This window comes from Gouania willdenowi, chromosome 19 (genome assembly GCF_900634775.1).
Source record: "Gouania willdenowi chromosome 19, fGouWil2.1, whole genome shotgun sequence".
In the NCBI taxonomy this organism is placed as follows: Eukaryota; Metazoa; Chordata; class Actinopteri; order Blenniiformes; family Gobiesocidae; genus Gouania; species Gouania willdenowi.
Window position 1 is genome coordinate 13,025,347 of NC_041062.1, and position 21,931 is coordinate 13,047,277.

At 36.2% G+C, this 21,931-nt stretch overlaps 2 protein-coding genes across 2 annotated transcripts; both read right to left on the reverse strand.

Moving 5' to 3' along the window:
* Positions 1 to 598: 598 nt before the first annotated feature.
* dbf4b (DBF4B-CDC7 kinase regulatory subunit) lies at positions 599 to 8,776 on the reverse strand. The gene is made up of 11 exons (XM_028476747.1): positions 8,645 to 8,776; positions 6,907 to 7,097; positions 5,885 to 6,082; positions 5,715 to 5,765; positions 4,703 to 4,772; positions 4,451 to 4,522; positions 4,304 to 4,349; positions 3,007 to 3,144; positions 2,701 to 2,836; positions 2,455 to 2,588; positions 599 to 2,374 (listed from the first exon to the last, which is right to left on the reverse strand). Exons 2-11 carry the CDS (start codon positions 7,054 to 7,056, stop codon positions 1,204 to 1,206), a joined length of 2,166 nt encoding a protein of 721 aa, XP_028332548.1. The 5' UTR covers positions 7,057 to 7,097; positions 8,645 to 8,776; the 3' UTR covers positions 599 to 1,203.
* A 1,856-nt stretch (positions 8,777 to 10,632) lies between these two features.
* Positions 10,633 to 21,284, reverse strand: LOC114481734 (gap junction gamma-1 protein-like). The gene is made up of 4 exons (XM_028476748.1): positions 21,173 to 21,284; positions 21,040 to 21,084; positions 19,316 to 19,372; positions 10,633 to 12,669 (listed from the first exon to the last, which is right to left on the reverse strand). Exon 4 carries the CDS (start codon positions 12,614 to 12,616, stop codon positions 11,246 to 11,248), a length of 1,371 nt encoding a protein of 456 aa, XP_028332549.1. The 5' UTR covers positions 12,617 to 12,669; positions 19,316 to 19,372; positions 21,040 to 21,084; positions 21,173 to 21,284; the 3' UTR covers positions 10,633 to 11,245.
* Positions 21,285 to 21,931: the final 647 nt, after the last annotated feature.

Here is a 21,931-nt window from a genome sequence, read left to right on the forward strand (position 1 = left end):
CTTTTGGGTCCCGACCCACCAGTTGAGAATCGCTGATCGACTACACAACTGATTGTTATGGTTTCTTACCTCTGCCAAGGATGTTATATTTTCACCAGCGTTTATTTTTCGCAAACACAATTGTTTGGGGGGCATCTTTTTTATCCTTTCCCAATTTTTTAATCATTATCGCGATACCATTATCGTACCGTGAAACTCAGTGTATCAACCCATTTCTACTAAATGTTTAATCATTTAGTTTTAATGTAACTTGATCAGCAGAAGAATAACACTATAATCACCAATGACACCAGTGTGAAACATATGGACCGAGGGTCAGAACCATCCACCTGGAGATCCAATGTGGCCTTCTTTTATTATTGCATAATGTCCTGTAAACGTCCCTACATTGACTAAAGACTAGGATTATCTACTCTTTAAAAATAACTCATTGCTTCCATCAAATCTGGATGATTAAGTTATAAATACATTAATGGAAGCTTCATATCAAATATTGTTGACATCAGCTAAAAGTTGGTCTAGTGAGCCAACAGAACTCATCGACCTGCCTTTTATCTTCCCCTTCACATTGAGCTCCAGAGAACCTTCACGACCAAGGGAAAACTTAAATACATTTATTAAAATAAAAACAAAATATAAATTCATATCAACAATAATACTTGTTAGAGATTTAGATTATTTCCTTTTGGTTGTTGCCTTTAAGCACATCTATTAACTGATGAAAAGGATGGATGTTAAGTACATACTGTATAATAAACATGAATATAAATGCCTGTCCTTTGGTGGACCTTGAAAGTAGTTCTCCATTAGTCGGATGGTTGTCTTGCAGACTCTCAGCCTTTCTCTCCACTGACAAACCATTCACGGTCATGTGGGATTTGATCCAGGCGTAGCACTTACAGTAATTGAGTAATGCCCCCTTTCTGAAAAGCCTCATTAAATTCTCAGTACCCTCATGTGTTCCCGGACATAGCTGCCGAACGACTGCAGTCAGCACCAAACACACAATGGTGCTCGTGCACGAGTCGGGTTGGAGGTAGATCAAGTGTTTTCATATGTCCAATGCTTTCCAATAAACATGCAGTGCTAATAAAAACTGCTGAATATGAAACTTTTACAAACATTAAGCTTCATTTCAGCATTGTAGTTTCCTTTGTTTTATAAAAAATTTGATTTAAAAAAAAAAAAAACACACTTTAAGTGTCATTTGACAATCTGTGCTGAAGTTCTGGAAAACGACAAGCTGTCGTTATCTTCCACCCTGGGGCCAGTAGACGTTAGAGGACGTAACACTGTGTGTAGATGGGACTCATAGCTGGTGTCGCGCATGGGCTTGCACGGCCTGTGGAGCAGTTCTTTGTCCATCTTACTATTGTGCTCTGAAGGCATCTGCGGCGTCGTGGACGCCGTGGAGCCCAACCAGGACAGCAGCTCACAGTCCCAGTCTGAGTCAGAGGAGGAGGAAACCATTGAGGTTGTGGCGGGGATGAGGGCTGCCTCGATGCAGACTGAGGTAGTGGGACACTGGGTGGACAAACTGGCTTTTTCTATTGTTAAATCAGAGTTATTAAGATTTAATGTGTGAGAATTATTTGATGCAACTGTTTCAAACGTGATACAAGTACGTTGTGACCGAGTGTTGGGTGAAGAAGGCACGTTTGGAAGTGCATAGGTCTGTATCAGTGCATGGTCATGAACCTCAGTCATATTGTCTTTTAGGGCCTTTATACATGTAGCACTTGGTACAGCAGGGCAGGAGCTGGACCTGAATGAGACCGTCCTCGTCCTCTTCATGTCGCCACCATCAGGGCTGGCAGACCGACAGCGCTTTCTGTGAGTGTGTCCTGAAGCAGTTTGAGATCTCTGTTGATCCTGCTTCAATTCTTTCACTTCAACCACAGATACGAGACTTGAAGATGGATCTATTGGGATGAATGTGAACTGTTGAGGGCTAAGGACGGGGGGGTCTGAATAAGGATTGCTCAGCTCCATACTAAAGGGGGTTTGGGGACTAAGAACTGGAGGCAGAAGATAGAGATCAGGGAGTGGAGGTGGAGAACTAGGGCAAAGTGGCAGGAGCTCAGTTTCAGCCTGTTGTTGATGTGCTTCCTGGGCTTGTGGTTCGATATGTAATACAGGCATGACCTGGCTTTCAGCATTGATATTTTCATGCTGGAAGTCTGGCTCTGCAGCAAACGAGTGAAGGTCTGCAGTGGTAACCTGAGCTTCTGGTGATGAGCTGCTGGACAGAGGATCCATTGCTGAACCAGTTATAAATGATGAGTTTTGTTCAAGCAGAACCCGAACAGCATGCTCCTCCTCCTCCTCAGCATCAGCGAAAAACTCCACTTCAGAGAAATTTAGGAAAGGTGACCTAGAAGAAGAAGAAGAAGCAGAAGATAGTGAGTTAAGAACACACTAAACAGAACTTTGCTGCTGTCAGTCCACTCAGACCTGTTCACGCTTTCCTCTTGCTGCTCTGGGGGATTGGGGTCAAATCCTGGAAGCATTTCAGCCACGAGTCCATCAACCAGAGCGTAGTTTGATGGATCCAGCACAAATGAGCGGTGCTGGTCTGACTGCAGGTGCTTCAAAACAGAAAGCCACAAAAAATAACTCATAATCAAAGAATGATTGCAATGTATGGGCACAAAAATGACAACCCAGTGGGTCAAACTAAAATCTTTCTTCATATCTCACCTCTTCCATACTGGTAAATGATTGTCGACAGATTTCACAATAAGATCCATCCTTCTTGCGAAGCAGCCTCGGTACAGGCTCAAAACTGGGCGGTGCTTGACATTTGTCTGAGAAGATGCTTTCAACTTTGTTTTCCCTGATTTAGCAACAAAAAACAAATAGATAAATATATATCTTTAAAAGATCATAAATGTCTGCTTTGTTTCAAATGATTTCAACCATTTGATATTTGTAGATTGACAGGCAATACAACATGAAGGCAAACATGTTGATTGAATATTCTAATGAATTCATGAATGTACAAACCTTGCTTTGTTTTGTTCCTTTTCCGTTCCCTTTTCATCCCAAAAAAGAGGAGGAGGAGGGGGTTCAAAGGGACTGTAGCGGCTCCGGTAGCTCAGAGTGGGGAGGCTCACACACAGCATGAACAGAGGCTTGTATTTCCTGGTTCAATGATGGGAGGAATAAAAAAATATCAAAATCAAAACAATTGGAATATTTTACCACATTTATTTCAGTTATATTTCAACTCAAAATACAATAAACTGTTTAGATTATAACTGCTGAATTTGACCAACCTTTCACACAGGCCATTAGTTCTTGTAATCATGCCTATAGCGCTTCAATTACACTAATTGTTAAAGGCCTGTTGACAGTGACATAGAGTGGGATCCACTAGAAACTGTATCCGCTTTAATTGGAAGCTACTGGGGGAGCTGCTTCGCTGGGGGTGGGGCCTGTCACATTACATGACGGGGCTTCTTTGCGAGTTCAATCTAGAAAATCCTCAGGCTTGAAATGTACACCAATAGAGCGAGAGCCCAGTGAGGCACAAAGGCCAGAAACGATGGCTGTTTCACTTTCACTGGGAAGGACACGAAGAGAAAAGCATCCTGATCCTGAGCTACAATTACAGGAGTCTGGAATCCCTCCCATTGTCACTTACAAAAACTAAACTCTTAGTTTTGTTTGATTTTTTTAAAAAAACAATATTTCTTGCAGTATTTAATGATCCAGCTTAGATTTGTTTTTATGAAGATAGTCTTAAATTTGACCCTGGACGATGTCCCAATACTTGTGGAATCACAGTGTACATCAAGAGTGTTCAGGGGCCAAATACGGAGCCGTTTGATCTTCAAGTGGCCCGCAGATTTTATGTGGGTAGATGAGTAATTTCAACATTATTGTGTCCTAGTATACACTTCTACTTATACATAAAATACTAAATATGTAAGAAACCGGCAATATTCAAGCAATAAGGGATCTTCACTTTAAATAACCTTAACTTTGTGACCAATTTCTATTTAATTAAGGGAAATATTGTCATAATTTGAGGAAAACTGAAGGATTTTGCAAGAATTTTGAGTTTTCTTCAACAGTTTAACATAAAAAAATGAATGACATCATTCAATATAAGCGCAAGGAGTGTTGAGTTTCATTTACACAATGATTCATGTTTTCTCTGTAATTTTAAACTTTTTCCTGCTGGCCGGATTGGATGCTCTGAAGGACTGGATTTGGCCCGCGGGCCATTAGTTTGACACATGTGGTGTACATGAATAGAAATACAGCTTCAACGCTTAAGAAATCTAAATGAACTCACCTGCTCAAATCTTCAATTTTGAGAAAGGGGGCTTTCAATGTCCTCGCTGTGAATTAACATTTAAAGGGGAACAGGTATTAATAAATTGTGTATATTCTGAGAGAAATGACAAGTTGTAAAAAAAAAAAAGCATCGACATCTAATAACCTTTGATGTCAGAAGGTTTTTGCTTTGCAGTCGAAGCCTCTTGAGATAATTGCTTCAGATATGAGAAGGCATCTGGTCGGCTGCGTTAAGGAAAACATTTCTCTTTCTGAACACACCAGTTCATAGAGTTCTCTCCTCATGCATTGTACTGTATATTAGTGCATTAGCGCATGTTGCCATCTACTGTCACCCTTTGCTTACTGCACATCAAACACGTTTCGTGCTGATTTCAGCTCATAATTTAAAGGATACCATCCACGTACATGATCTTCACTCCCCAGGAGCGTGCGTTGGACAACACACTGCTTTCCTGCAGATGCTCCTATAGGGCAGATTCACCACATCCATGGTATCAAGTAATGCAAGTAAAGAACATTTTAACAAATGTCTAGTAATTGGTAAAAAATATATATATATATATATATATTTTTTTTTTTTTTTAAACTTTTTTGTAATTAGAATTATTTTTCAAATACACATCACACACAATAAATATCAAATAACTTATGTATAGGATTCAAAGGTATCATTTGTATATGAATGCAAACTTGACATTTTGTGTATATATATCTAAATATTGTTTGTATATATATATATAAAACTCTTCTATATTATATAACAGTTTTACTGTTATATTTACATATATTATGCTATTTTCAGAAAGACAATTATAATATATAACTGTTCAATATTGGAGAAGGGGTAAGATTTGATAAGTTTACTTCTTTCTACCCCTTTTCAGGCATGCTAATCAGATATGAGATATGTATGTATGTATGTATGTTGATAAGCATGTGTGGGTCTAATTAAACAGGGTTTATATATTTTTTGTATAACTATATTTTAGATATAAATTATTTTATTTATTAACATCAAATGGCGTATATGTGTTTGGATGTGTGTGGGTATATGTATGTGATTGCACAAAATGTATTAAATGTCACGTGCCTGAAAAAAAAATATAATAATAAATAAAAAAGAGAAAAAGAAGAAACAAAAAAAAAATATATATATATATATATATATATAAATACATAAACTTTCTCAAATGTAAATGTAGTTAAAAATATCTGTATTTGTAACACACTTTAATTAACAATTCTAGAAAAAGAAAACGTCACTGGGATCACCGGACATTTGTGATTTCAAAATGGGGTCACGACCCGAAAAAGGTTGGTAACCTCTGATTTACATTATGCGTACAATACCTGAGGCTGACTGATCTGAAAGAATGATTACCTGAATATACTTTACAATGACTTACATTGTTGCGAATGGCTTTTTCAAGCAGAGCTTTCCCCCGACTACCACAGGCCTGCAAAGATGATATTCAGTAGATTTGGTAACTTGGTTTAGGATTCAGTCAATATTTAATAGCATCAATCAAGCATTTTATCAAGCTTCCATGCGTATTGTGTTAGTGAAGCTCTGTACCACTGGTCGAGGAGTTACTGGTCGCTGTTTGACTTTGTCGTTGCTGAGAACTCTCTCCTGCTGCTTAGATGTTTTTTGGACTTCCTCATTTATCGTCTTTGCTCCTCCTTTACTACCTTCAGGCCTCGGTGATTCAAAGTCCTCTTTGCTCCCGGTCACAACAAAGTTTACATCCCTGTGGAGGAAACTCTCCACTTTCTAAAAAAGAAAGAAAAAAGACAATAAATCTGTTATTTCTGCATCACAAGTAGGGGTGGGAACCTCTGGGTACCTCACGATACACGATACAAAGCTCACCATATGACGATACTGCAATTATCAATAAATTGGTCAGAAATCAATCTACAATAATCTATGACATAACAAGAAAAAAAGATTAAGTGAAAAAATACAATATTTATTTTATACCTCTGAAAGACAATAAATTGAAAAAGTGACACTATTTTAGTGCAACATTTCTGTAAATAAGTGTCAACATACCAATGTAAATGAATAAATATCTCCAATAGTGCTTTCTGTAAACAAAAAATAGGGTCTTTCTTACCAGTGACACCATTATAGTGCAATATTCCAGTAAACAATATATTGGTTCCTTCAACAAACAGTGACAACATTTCTGTGAAGACCTACCTGCACATTTTAGTGAAAAAGCAGAAATCTTAAATTAAAAAAAAAACATTATTATTATTATTGTTGTTTTTTAAATTGATACTTAGCGCGAACATATCGATAATCGATCGTGCGAAAAAATATTGTGATATATCGCCGTATTGAGATATTGTCAAACTCCTAATCACAAGCAATGTATAGATTAAACTAATGTGTAACTGAAGAAAAACCTTTGCTCACGTGATTTTTACTGTTTGGTCAGTTTTAATTTAAATGTAATTTAATTGCCTGGAAAAATTAAAGCTAAAAATCTGTTTTGCAAAAGGATTCAAAATGTTTGACCAATATGAATTCAGAATTCTATCGTCGTCATCGGTAAAGAAAGACATTTCACAGCCTACAAACATGCTTACCCCTCCAAGAGCATGTATGTTCTCCCAAATCAAAGTGGACTGACATTTCTTCAAATTGTCCAAGTAGAAGGTCTTTCCCTCTAGTTTCTTCTCTCTTGGGTCCTGTTTGGTCAGACGAACTCGCTTCTTTGATACCTGCTGTGGCTGCATGACTTTAACACAGCACAGGCCTACAGTGAAACAGCAAGAACCTACAGGAAAATAACCAGAAAAAATTTTCACTAAAAAAAACAATGCACTGCTACTCGGGAATGTAATAAATGGCTAAGTATAAAGCAATGTATATTAGAGCTGGGCAATATGGACCAAAACTCATATTTTGGTGTTTTTTTCTGAAAATGGCAATATAAAAGTTGATATTTTTTACCAGGAACACAATTCAGGTTTAAATTTGCTAATGCAAAACGCCACACAGGCACATCTGTGCTACTTTTAGCTTTTTCGCCTAAAAGGGACAGTACGTGTCAGTCAGTTCTGTAGTGTGGCTTGTTTAAAAAAAAATCTGGGTTACGACTAGGGCTGAACAATTAATTGCATTTGCGATATTATCGCGATATCAAAAACGCGATTTTCTAATTGTAAAGGCTGCAATTTCTTTTTTTTGTTATTTTTTTTTCTTGTCCTGTCTTGAACTGTCCTGTTAAGTTCAGAGAGTGTTTAAGAAGTGCAGTCCACATGTTTCATGAAACGTGAAGTTAGTTAGATATGTTGAAGAGGCAAAGTCACAGATTTGTTTGCTTTATTGTTGTAATCTGTGCTTTAAAATTTACATTTGACATTTATTTAAAGTTAAAATAAATCTGAAATTGTCTATTGTGAAACAGACTGATTTATTGCTTGTGTTCATTGGAAAAATACATGACAAAATAACAAAATAAATGCATATTAAATCACAATCGCAATATGAAGAAAAATAAATAAATAAATCGCAATTAGATTATTTTCCAAAATCGTTCAGCTCTAGTTACAACACACTCAGAAATCCAAGAAGTAGCAAATGCAGCAACTCCTAAAACAAGTATTTTAATACAAAATAAAAAGCTATAAAATAAAACAAAGACATCCCGATATAGGCGATAATGCAATTTTCCATAATTAAAAACACAATATATCTTGAGTCTCGATACATTGCCCAGCTCTACTGTATATGTATATAAAGTAAGTGTGTGTGTGTGTGTGTGTGTACAATAAGGACGTCACTTGCTGATCGAAGCTTGTTGCTTTAATAACTATTATAGCTCATTATATGGCTTATTTACATGTCTTTTATTCTCAAAATAAGTTTCCACTTTTCAGTCATAAACAGGTACTTTTTTAAGAGTTAATTCAGTAAACAAAATATTAAATTCTTTAGAAACGCAGATTAATTTGTGATGAACTACTTCCGTCTTATTGACACGCTGGTAGATCCACATCCACCATCTTGCTTTGACAACAGTGTAAAGTGTCGCTATTCGACCGAACAGCTGTATTAATTATTTCTTTAAACACCGTAATAATAACTTTAACTTGCGTATTCACCAAATGGTAGTTCAGTTTGTAAAATGAATGTTGAGTTAAAATAATAAACAGAACACGACTCAGCAGACTTATCACGTGATCAGTTAGCTTTAGCATATGGTTAGCTTCCCTCCAGACTGACAGCAACTGACAAGCCGATGAAACTGTCTTCTATGTCAAAGCACTAAACCAGCATTGGGTGTTTAAAATAGAAGAAAATATTGCTTTTGTTGCCGACCTGCGGTGGAAAGCTGTGGTTTTCCTGTAGCTGCGGAGAACTCATTAAAAAGTAGAGGTGAACGTAAACCCGCGGCTTTTCGAAAACATTGGCGGACACACGGACGTCACAACCGGTGATGGCTGCCTTCACGGACACCTCGGGATTCCCAGTCTCTTTTCAGATTCATTATCAAGAAATACATTGCACTGTAATAAACGTTTCAAGACATCAAACAGTTGAAAAATTCTGCTTCAAATTGCCTGATCATATCACACAGCTACATTCTGCAAAATATCCTTTTTTTTCTTCTGGTGGCGCCTCTAAAGTTCAACATTTTTGGAAAATTCACTACAAATCAACCATATGTGCAACAGATTGACAACTTGCACAAAAATGCAACCCCAACACCATGGAAACCTTTGTACATTTAAACCTATTTTACATTATGAAATCATTACTTTTCAAAAACTCACACCATTTTTGCATAATTGTCACCAAACTTGCTACAGCACATCTTTAGACTGTCCTACACAAACGATCAACATTTTTTTTTCTTCTTTTTAATTAAAAATGTACTGTGGTTGCTTTTTAATGTATCATTTTATATCATATGACTCACTGTTCTTTTAACCTCCTTTTCTCAAAAGTGCAAATTGTGACTGTATGTTTATGCTAACAGGTCTTTACCAAAACATTATTATCTATCACTCTTTAATACAGTGATAATAAAGTTTTTTCTTAAGTCTTTATATGTACTTTGAGGTGTTTTTTTTTTTTTTTTATGGAAGCCCAAAAGATTCATAATTAAATAAATAAAAACAACATTTTGAAATAAATGCCATTTTGATAAATATCACAAATCTATAATATGGCAATTAAATTGAAAATCATAATTATTTAATTGTAATTAAATAATTTATAATGATAATTTAACAATGTCATTCTTTTTAAAATAACTACATTTTAAATTTCTTTTCCAAGATTTTATAAAATAAAAAAACGGTGTTTACAGTCAATTTTTATTTAATAATGTCCTTTTTATTTCATAATATCGTTTGGTCAATAATAATTATTGGATATTAAAGAATAATCAAAGATATTTCATAATAATATTGCCTTGTTTTACAATGTAATGGCGATATTATATATTTGTGTTATTTATAAAACATTTATTTCAAAATGTTTTTATTCATTTAATTATGAATATTTTGAGCTTTCATAGTTTGTTCCACCATAACTTGTATGAGTATTTGCAGATTGAAAAATGTTTTTAAAATCACCCAACACGATGTATTTCAACATAGGTGCAAAAATAAGCTAATGAGATAGAAGAATGAGTAAAATTATTTCTGTTTTGCTTTTTTTTTCTTCTTCTTTTCATTGTTAATCATTGGCCAGACTTTAAATCTCACCTAGAAAACTGAATTTGTTTTTTTACTTTGCACAGAACAAAGGTTTTTAAGAAAATTACTTGTGTAATCTATCAAAACTGACCATTAGGTGGCAGTGTCCAACGATCCAAATTCCTCCTTAGGAATTAAGAACTCCATACACAAATTACAAAATTTCCTAATACAAGAAATTTCCATCCCATGCCCCAGAATGACAAAAAATTTTCCAAATATGATAAAATATTCAGTGAGAGGAAATTGTATGAGGAGACATAATAATAATATTACCTTTGTGAATGCCAGAGGTCAGAAGACAATGGACAAACTGATGACAGAATTGGAACCTTGTCAACAAATGTAAAGCAACTGTATTCCCACTATAAAAACACCACACAGATGCAAAATATTTATTGAAAACGTGCATGTTTTAATTCCAAGTTAGAATATCTGTAAAATAAAGCATTTGTTCACAGCAAGTACGGTAATCTGTGTTGTTTTGTTAACTGGATTTACAGTTTAAAAAAAAAAAACATACAAAAATATATATTGAAGACACAGTGTGATAAGACTTTGACCATCAGGTTACTGCAATAAACCCATTCACTGATCGTTTAGTTTAGAACCACAAAACCAAGTTAGTCTTACCAGCCAAAATAAAGCCTCAATAACGCCTATGATAATGAAGCTATTAACTCAAACACACAGGCTTATGTCTTTAGAACAAAGTAATGAGATCACTTTATTTCAAAATAAAAGACTCTCTAACTGTTGAACACAGACTGCAAAGCCAGCGTGAAACAGCGCTCTGGCTGTTAATTTAAGGCACTTTTGAACAAAGCGACGGCGCCTTTGCTTTTTACACAGAAAGTAAAAACCGGCTCCAAAAAGCCATTAAACCAAGATTTATAAAAAACACACCACTGGAATTCAGGTGTGGTTTCCATTTGCACTTTTTACAAATGCACCTTTCCCACAATCTCAAGTTAACAAGATGTTACTTCATTTCACTGTTAAATGCACAAAATAACTGGTAAAAAAGCTAACTTTGGGATAAACTGATCCAACAGTGTTAAAAGAACGATATAATTTCCTAAAACATTACTAGGAGACACATTAAAGTTACTTCAAATTTCTGTTGTTTTCACTTTTGGTGTATTTTGTCACATATTACTCCTTTTTAACCATGGATACAAAAACACAAATACTGTATGTTTGTTTAGTCTGTGTCTCATATCCACTCTGAACTCTTTATGACTCCATACTTGGTGCTGCTGGTGCTGCTGCTGCCTCTGTCTGTTTCCGCCTTGCTGGAGGCGTGTCTAGAGGTATGCCGGGCTTTGCGTTCGCGGTGAGGCTTGTTGTGGTTGTAGCCGTTGCTCTGCAGCTGGCCGTAGGTCTGACATTCAGCCTCCAGCGTGTTGTGAGGCTGAACGCTGTCCTTATGAACGTGTCTGACGGCGTCTCCCGCCCCAGCTCGGCACAGGTTCTCCTCGTTAATACTGTACTCCTGCCTCTCCTCCTGGGCTTTGTTCACGTGATTCTGCCTGCACGCCATTTTGGCATTGCTCAGATCTGTAATGAGCAATGGCTGGCTGTTGTTTTCCGTGGACACTACGAGAGGTTTGATTGCGATGTTGTAACCCGGCGGGGCGGATGGTGTGCTCCAAGGAAACGTGTAGTTGCTGTATTTCTCCCCGCTAAGCGCCGCCTCGTTGACAGCTGCCTGCGTCCGTCCGTACATCTCAACCTTGGGCACCTGCACCTGACGGGCCCGTATGATCTCACAGATGGTGCCTACGCCCAGGTGAAGCATCTCCCACACGTTGAGGACCAGACAGAGCAGGGAGACGGTGTACATGATGAGGAGAAAGATGGTTTTCTCAGTTGGTCGTGACACAAAGCAGTCCACGCTGTGAGGGCAGGGCCGGCTGGTGCACACGTACATGGCGGGGACGGAGAACCCGTAGAGGGCGTACTGTCCACAGAGGAAAGCCACCTCCAGCAGGGTGCGCGCCAACAGCTGTATGGCATAGATGCGCATCAACCCATCCTCTCTGATGCGCTGACGCCCGTCGTGGCGGACCTTGACTTTTCCCTGCTTTTCATCGCTACTTCCTTTTGCTGCTCCGCCTCCGTCGCTCTCCACCTCTGCCATCTCGTAGATCATAGGATCTTCCTCGTTGTCATCCTCACCCTCCTCGATACCCCTGTGCTGCCTTCTTCCTGTGAGATAGTGCTTCTTCGGTCTCCTCCGTGAAAATCCGCCCAGCGCTCCACTGTCAGCCTGCTCCTCTGCTCGAGCTATCTTGTTGACGGCAAAGCCCAGGTACATGAGAGAGGGCGTGGCCACTAGAATAATCTGGAAAACCCAGAAGCGGACGTGCGATAGCGGAGCGAAGGCGTCGTAGCAGACATTCTCGCAGCCCGGCTGACCGGAGTTGCAGACAAACTTGCTCTGCTCATCGTAGTAGATGGACTCGCCTCCCACAGCCGTCAGCACGATGCGGAACACGATCAGTACGGTGAGCCAGATCTTTCCCACAAACGTAGAGTGATTGTGGATTTCTTCCAGCAGACGAGTCAGGAAACTCCAGCTCATGGTAGTGTCGTCCTAACGGTGCTGTGGGGCAACATACACCTTCCTTTACTCCCCTGTAGAGAGAATACAGATGAGTCAATACCCAAATAAATCCAAAGTTAACAGTGAAAAAATAGAAAATCCTTTGTCCAGCCTCAATAGCTTCCAATGGGAGAAAAAACAAACACACACACATAAATGTACTGTATTGTGATCTAGCAAACCAATACGATAGACATCCATTTAATCCAGTTTCACCAATAAATCCAGTTACCCAGTGTTGCCTGTTATTTGTTTCCTTAAAGCAGTGTTTCTCAAATGGTGGTACACAATGACAGTACAGGGGGAGAGAGAGAAAGAGAGAAAGAAAGAGAAGAAAATTAACAAATGAACGCATTAAAAATATGTTGTTTTTTAACTCTTAGTTAAAAACAATAGTAAATATTACCAGCAACTTACACAACACAACAACAAAAACACACATATTAAGAGAAAAATGTACCGAATAGTAAAAAGAACAGGCAAACAACAAGAAAATACACAAAATGACACCAAAAACACTAAGAGATAAAAATACTATTACCAGCAACATACAAAACGACATAAGAAACAACCAACGACACTAAACACACACACTGAGAGATTAATTTAAATATCAACAACACATAAAAATGACACCAAAAACACAGGGAACAATATACTGAATAATGAAAAGAACTGACAAAAAAACAACAGTAAAATACAGAAAACAACACCAAAAACACACAAAATAACACAAATTTATAAAAACATTTACAAAATGATATCCTTTAAAATGTAGTTTTTTTTCACAGAAATCTGAGTAAAAAGTCGTAGTTTGACAAATTAAGAGAAAGGGGGTACTTGTGCCAAAAATGATTGAGAACTACTGCCTTAAAGCGTACATAGGTATGACTTAATGATCTTTTAATATAAAAACACTTTTTTTTAATTCACAGCCCAAGAAAAAACCCTGCTAACACTTTAGAGTCTGTCCAGCTTTCTTAACATAGTAACATTACACAGGGTGGGAAAAAAAAACAAGAATTTATCCATCTGTCCGTCTATGTATGCACTTCCATTCATCTCCCTTGTAGCTCACACAGAACAAAGAGAACTGTTTCTCTTCTACAAATAATAGCTCTACAAACCAATTAACAACATTGAATGAGGGTTTTTTTTGTTTGTTCTTTTTATTTTATTTTCTGGCAAGGTCAGATGTGAATCATGGTTTCTCACTTAAAACAAGCCAAATGAGTATTTTTCCATGAAAACAAAGCGTTTACACGTCTCTTGACCTGAGCCCTGCAGCTCATGTTTGAACATGCTGCAATGCATTAGAACAGACAAGATACTGAAATCATTCACATTAGCAGCATTAGCTAATTAAAATGTTGTAGGAACAATACAATCACTGGAAAAATGTATTATTTTATTTCCTGTACTGAGAATAATTATTTAGACTTTGGACATAAATTATATTCTATAGGATTCAAATGTACATTATCAAATAACATTGCTACAGAAGTTCACTTATATAGCACTTTACTAGAGGTGTCCCGATACAACTTTTTCACTTCCGATGCATTACCAATATTGCTGCCTTGATAAAACACCAAATATTAGTACAATTCTATATATATATATATATTTTTTTTTTTTTTTTTTTTTTATTTTTTTATTTATTTATTTATTTTTTTAATTATTATTATTTTTTTATTTTTTTCTTCCTACTATCAAATTTGGCTTTACCATTCCCGAGGTGACTGTCAAAATTAAGCAAAACCACAAACATTTTATTACTTTATATTTTGAAAGAACAAAACATAAAAAGTTGTCGCAAAAAAATTGCACTACAAATAGTGTTAACCTTTGACGATAAATGTAGATATGGAAAAAAAAAAAAAAAGAAAAGGCTTGATCCAGTGATATTATTCAATCTGAGAAAAATAGTCAGAAAGTGTAGATATGAGAAAAAATAACCAATGAGTTACATACATATAAAATTGAATAAAAAAAAAAATAAAAAATTAGAAAACCCTTAAAAAAATAAAGCCTCAATAAATCCAATAAAACCAACAAATAGACAGAAATGTGAGTTCCAGGCAAAGAGGCAAACAGGATGCAAGATCCCAATCTATCAGATTCATTCCTGATGTGAGTTGAAACGATCAACAAGCCACCCAATAAGTCCAAACTGTGGCTCAAAAAATTTAATTTTTATACGTAGAAAAATGAGAAAACTCATGTACATTTTTGTCCTTCATCATTTCAGTGGCCAGTAATTGTAAATTAGTCTGGGAGTTAAAATTAATACAGTTATTATATATATATATATATATATATATATTAGGGCTGGGCGATATATCGAATATACTCGATATATCGCAGCTTGTAGTCTGTGCGGTGTTGAAAATGACCATACCGTTAAACTCGCGGACTTTTTTTTTTTTTTTTTTGAAATGTCATCTTAATGACAACATGCACAAAAGGGCACTATTTGTTTTAAAATATTGTAGTGGCATTATGTACAAAAAGTGCACTTTAATTTTGTGTTTTGAAATGCCATGTGAGTTGCATCCTGCACTAATGTCTTGTTTTGAAATGTCTCTGTGACAATTTTGCACAGAACGTGCACTTTCTGTTGACAATTTTATGTTTGAGCCACTCACTGTTTAATAAATACAGTTATGTCAACTTTGACTTAGTTGTGATATCCCCTTTTTTGCATGAAAGTTTAAAATTGGCATATATTAATGCAGTATGATCAAGAATGTTTTAATGTAGACATATAGAATCATCATACTGGTGTGATTTTGTGCATCAAAGTGTTAATTCAAGGGTAATGCAAAATATCGAGATATATATCGTGTATCGTGACATGGCCTAAAAATATCGCGGTATTTATAAAAGGCAATATCGCCCAGCTCTAATATATATATATATATATATATATATTTCTAAATGTTAAAACAAAGTCATTTAAAATCTAGAGGATACAAGAGAGTGAAGATAAAGTTTAAACTTCAAGCAGCGAGAGTAAAAACAAGTAGCTCGTGCTTCTGAGATAAAGTGGTAGTATAATAAGCAGTGTGTATAAACAGCAGATTATAAGATTGCAAATAGCATTTCATGAGTGTAAATGTAAGCCTTGACACATGTTTTAATGATGCAAAGCAGCCACAGAACATTTCATGACAAGGGGAAGTAGTAAACACACTTACACATTGCCACATGTAGTCGGCATGACACACACACACACACACACACACACACACACACACACACACACACACAATGTTACACGTTCAGCTGGCACCAGCGATTAAAGATACCATGTTCCCTGATTCCTCAGTGTGTGAGAAAAGCTAGGTTTGCCTGCTTCATTAGGCATCACGTGCCCTTGTAAGACTGCACATCTGGCTGCGTTGTGTAACAAAGCGTTTGGAGGCCCAGTAGCACCGCTATCACCACCCAAACACAACTCCTGGTGATGACAAGGAACTGGCACAACGCCCTCACCATGTTTGCTGCGGGTTCATTGGCAAACAAACGTAGTATTAAATAAGTATACGTGTTAAGGAATACGTTAATGAACATGTGTTTGGATAATTACCTTTCAGCTTTTACTGATAAACATTCCTCAGTCTTTTGTTAAACAAATGCATCAATCAGAGCCTGCTGTGAACAACCTTTAATAGTAAACACTTAAATAAATAAATGAAAACCTTAGTTCAGCGGTAGGTAGAACAGAAAGTAAACCTCACATTGAGTTTTATGAACAATGCTGTCGTCTCAAACTGCACACAGTTGAGAGTGGCACCACACAGAAAGCCTGAAGGGGGTGTCGTACATTTTCTCCAGATGTGCTTCAGCTCCAGACCAGCAGCCTCCTGCTCCCTACGGAGTCAGTGAGGAAAAAAAAAAACCCAGCCTCGTACATGCCTCGCTGAGAGGGCTCCAAGCTGAGAACGTAAAGGTTTGTGGTTTTCATCAAAGCAGTAAACAAGACGCTCCACCCAGAGTCTCTCTTTAAGAACCAAACACTCACAAACTATCAACCTGAGAGGCCGTCATAAAAGGTTTTGTAGCTTGCTTACATGGCCCTTTCAACCGTTTTAGGGTGGGCGGGTTTACTTTGACTAGATGCACAGTTTGTGTTTAGGGGAAAAAGTTTGTTTGTGGACCCAAAACCACGGTTCACACAAAATACTGTGTGTTCACACCAGAGGCGTTGTTCCCAGGATAAAATGATGGAAAAAAAACATGTTTTAATCTTACACTAAACTTTATATACTAACGTAGCAAACATTGCTGGAAAAACGGCAAATTATCCATGCTTTGTCCTTGACTATGAGGACTTTTGTATTTACTGTGTATTAATTTAAGAATCAAGAAGAAACTCAATAGTACACCACTTACAAACAATGTCAAAAAGTCAACAAAACTGAAATTTAACCAAACTAGCACTAACTTGGGTTAATCATACATACTGTACCAGGGTTTTGACTGAATAAGGGGAATGTTTAAAAAAAGCTAACACACCGTTAATTTTCAAATATTGGTGGAATGTATGACAAATTCAAGGAAAAGCTGACATTGAACAACAAAAATCTAACATTTCCATGAATGAGCTATTCTTAAAGTGACTCATCAATACACAGGTTTTATGAAAATTAAGTTTAAGGCATTTACTTGAACTGAAAATTCACAATTTCACTCTTTGTTTCTTTTATTAGATTAGATTAGATTAGATTATACTTTATTTCATCCTACAGTGGGGGAATTCACGTTACAGCAGTCAAAGACTCAAAGATAAAGCTAAAGACAGAAAGGAACAAGAAGACAGTCATCAACATCCCCCACCAGATTGGTTGTCATTATAACTCACAACCTTTTCTTAAATGTCCTAAATCTAACTTAGATGTATACATAAGAAAATATTATCACATCACAATATAAAATTACTGACTCTTAAATGTTTTCTATGAATAGCTGTCCTCTTTGAATATACCTTGAAAAGAGTAAAAAAAAAAACGGAAGAAGAGCAATAACTCGGGAAAAAATACTTGTGCACTTCTCATTTTCGAACTCCATGAAGGTATTGATACCTTAAAGCCACACAACGAATTTAGTTATCCTATCTAAAACGGTTTCTAAGAAAAGCTCTTCCCTTTGAACATACCTCGAACAGAGTAAGAAAAACAGAACAAGGGCAATAACTCCGGAAAAAATAACTGCGTGCTTTTCATTTTCGAACTCCATCAAGGTACTGATACCCTAAAGCCACACATCGAATTTGGTAATCCTATCTAAAACACTTTCTAAGAAAAGCTGTTCCCTTTGAAGATACCTTGAAGAGAGTTAAAAAAAAAAAAAAAAACAGAACAAGGGCAATAACTCAGGACAAAATTATTGCGCGCTTCTCATTTTTGAACTCCATCAGGGTATTGAAACTCTGAAGCCACACACCAAATTTGGTCATCCTATCTTAAAAAGTTTCTGAGAAGAGCAGTCCCCTTTAACTCGGACGGACAGACACATGGACGAACAAGCTCAAACCTAGTTCCCCCTTCCACATTTGTGGCGGGAGATAAAAATGTTAACAATATCTACATTGAGTGAACACTGTGATGCATGTTATACTGAAAAGAAAACACTGCAGCTACCATGTTAGTTCTTGAAGACAATAAGTTGAACAAACAACTACAATTCAAAGCAACAGGCTAGAGGCAGGTTTGTGTGAGGGAAACTAACTAACGAGGACAAAAACACGACAGTAGCCGGCAGAAAAGCTCCAGCTCTGACACAAACCACTTTAATCACATTATACATGCCATTTCTAACCCGCCTAGATAAAAGAGTGAATAATGACCTTGGGAGAGAGACTATAAAAAGAAACATCTAAGTCACCGAACTTTAGACTCAGCATTTCGTTTAACATTAACTAACGTCTGAGACTTGGTGTCCTCTAAGAGTCATCTGGCAACTTCGGGAGCCGTCAAAGATGTCAAAACACACACAATCGGATCTTGACATAGGCCCCTCAGCAAAAACAATCCACCAGCCAAAAGTCAGTGGAAGAACACTTTACTCTAAAGAAGAACCACAAGGGCTACATCAGCATAAATAGTGGGAAGAAACCGCAATACCAGAGAACACCCACGCACCCCTGCATGGTCCATCTGAAAAAACTACTGTTAATTTGGTAAACTAATAATTTTTCTCATAACCTATTCAACTAAAACTAAACAAAGACCAAATTCAGAGCGATGCATTACGGGAAAAACTATGCCATTAGAATCTAGACGTAAGATAAAGACTAAATCCAACCTGAACTACTTTCTTCTTATTCAGGGCAAATTTTGAGATCACCTTGAGTTGATTTGAAATAGTGGAACGAGAAGCCAAGCACTACTATTACTACTACAGGTAATAAAGTAAACATAAGCCATTTTAGTCCATCGAATCAGAATTAGTTAACTAAAATCTTTGTGACGTTAATTAACGTAAACAATCAAAGAAAAATGTAATTACTAAATGAGATGTCAGAAGAATAACAACAATCCTTTTTTAACATTTCACAAAAGGTTTTTGCAGATGTATTTATTGCACATGCTAAATTTTTAAAGCTAAATTCTGAATTCCTGGAGCCATTCAAATCATCATTGTATGTTTTACACTCTCACAGGAGCCTGTTACCTTCGTGGGTTATCTTTTGCTTCCTTGTCCTCTTGAGTATTTTCAACCTCCATGTGCCTGCAACAATAACAAAAATATATATTTATTAACACTTTCCTGTCATGTGATGTTAAGACAGAGAAACTGAACAATTTCTGATTCTGCCTTTTACTTGAGATGGTGCCAAACGCCCGAACCATTGTTAAATGTCATTGTCAATAACCAATTAATCTGAAAAATGTGTTAATCTATCTATTGTATGTTAAAGAAAATTAGCTTTAAAGTCTGGGTATTTGGGGCAATTGCAAGCAAAATAACATATTTGTGTACTGTATACATTTCCTTATTGTCATTCATTTATTTACTTTCTCACTCATTCATTCATTCATTTACTTGTTTTTAGGGACGTAAAGAATAAGCGTGAGGCAGTTCAAAATCGATTCAAATGTGTCAGGGTTCACATCGATAGTCTGAAATTGAATCGCAGTACTTAAAAAAAAAAAAAAATATATATATATATATATATATATATATATACACACTTTTTTACAGCAAAGGGCGCTATCTATTTAGAATTTGAAATTCAGGACGCACCAAGAGAGAGAGAGTGAAAGCCATAGTTTCTTTATTCATATTATTTCTTTGATATGGGATTTGTTTTAAAGTCCAATTGTTAAGGCACAAAATACATTTTCAGTTGCATTTTTAAAAAGAAAAGGAACTATTATGCAGTTTTGCATAGTTTACTGTAGAGCCAGAATTTAAATAAATAGGCTTCTTTTTCATTTGTACTATTTCTTTATTTATTTCATTCAGAATTTATTTTTAATTAAATTGCATTGTTTTGCATAGTTTATCAAAAGATTCTTTTGACAATGAAAGAAGAAAAAAATAATTATATTTTTCAGTCATCATTTGTCTACGGTCTCATTTTGTAAAATAAATTGTGAGAGAATCGTATCGTTACATCCCTACTTGTTTTATTGTTTTGCTGCATTGGTGAGATTGGATGGTCATACACAACTTTTGTTGTGTTTTTCCCCATTTCTCCACTTATTTTATAACCTGTTCGGTAGCTGATGACTAGCAGTAGATATTACAACCCGATCTGTGACCATGTGAATAACTGGTAATCCAATATTTTGAAAGTTTAGGAAGGACTGCAGCTCGTGTGGATGAAATGGCAAACTGGATCGATGGATGGATTAAAATCACAGGAAATAGTCGATCAGATTTAGCCAAAAATGGTCAATATAACAGGGACAGGGAGGTTGCAGAAGCTTAACTGGTTCATCTTACAGTCAACTTTTAATAACTCATCTACACATTCAGCATCAAGAGCAAATTAAAGTTTAATAATCGATTAATCGATAAGACAACCTCTTGATTGATGTACAACCTCTTTCTCTACCACCTGAGCAATGGTGACTGTGTTATAAGCACGAAATACATGTGAATTTGACGCAATTTTAATGAAACTTGAAATATAATCAATATCACTCCTAAAAATGCTGTAAAACTGTAATTGTATCAATAAAAAGCTGTAAAAAGGGGTTTAATGTGCAAATAGAGCAGCTAGCAAAACGTGCTAGCCCAGTAAATAATGTCTTTAAACTTAAAATGAATCACACACAAATATTTGAAACATAGTTCGATAAAGTTAACGTTGTCTTTAACCTTAGTAATGAATGTTTGTATCCGTTTTGAGTGTTTTTTAAAGGAAGTTTTAATACATCCCGTCTCACCTTGCAGACGCGCATCGTTAGAGCCTCGTGGACCGCATGGACCTGCTAATGAACCAACACACACACACAAACAAAAATACTCATTTAGAAAATATAAGGTGTGTAAAAAAAAAAATAAAATAAGACGAGGAACCTCAGTTGTGTTGGTAAAACATCTCCAAAATTCAGCAGAGTTGCTGTCCTCCTTTCTCAAGTGTGCAGTCTGTGTGAGCGTGTGAAGAGCGGCTGCTTAAAGTGAGGAGGTCACAGCACGAGAGGGAGGGCTTCCTGTGTGCGCGTGACATGCTCCCGCGCGGGAAAAAAAATAAATAAATAACCTCAATAACTTTAATGAGAATTAGCATGGATATGGAAGCCCGTTTCCGTCACTAAAAAAAAAAATTATCACCAAGGAAAGTCATAATTATGAGAAACAAAGTCATAATTATGAGTTAGAAAGTCATAATTATGAGACAGAATGTCATAACATAAAGATATTTACTAACTCATAATTATGACTTTGTTTCTCATAATTATGACTTCTTATCTCATAATTATGACCTTCTTTCTCATAATTATGACCTTACTAACTCATAATTATGACTTTCTTTCTCATAATTATGACTTTCTAACTCATAATTATGACTTTCCTTGATGATTTTAAAAAAAATTTTGAGTGGCGGAAACGGGCTTCCATATATATTAGTATTCATTATTTCATAAATATTTTTGCCATGATTAAGGTTTACCATCAGGTAAATGCGATACTAGGGGTGGGACCATATACAAAGTTCACATATACAATAATGGGCTCACGATAACAAAAAAAAAAAAAAAGTGACTGGCATTCTTACATATACAGTATTCTGGGTATGACCTTTTCAACTCAAGTGAATATAAAAAATAAAATAAA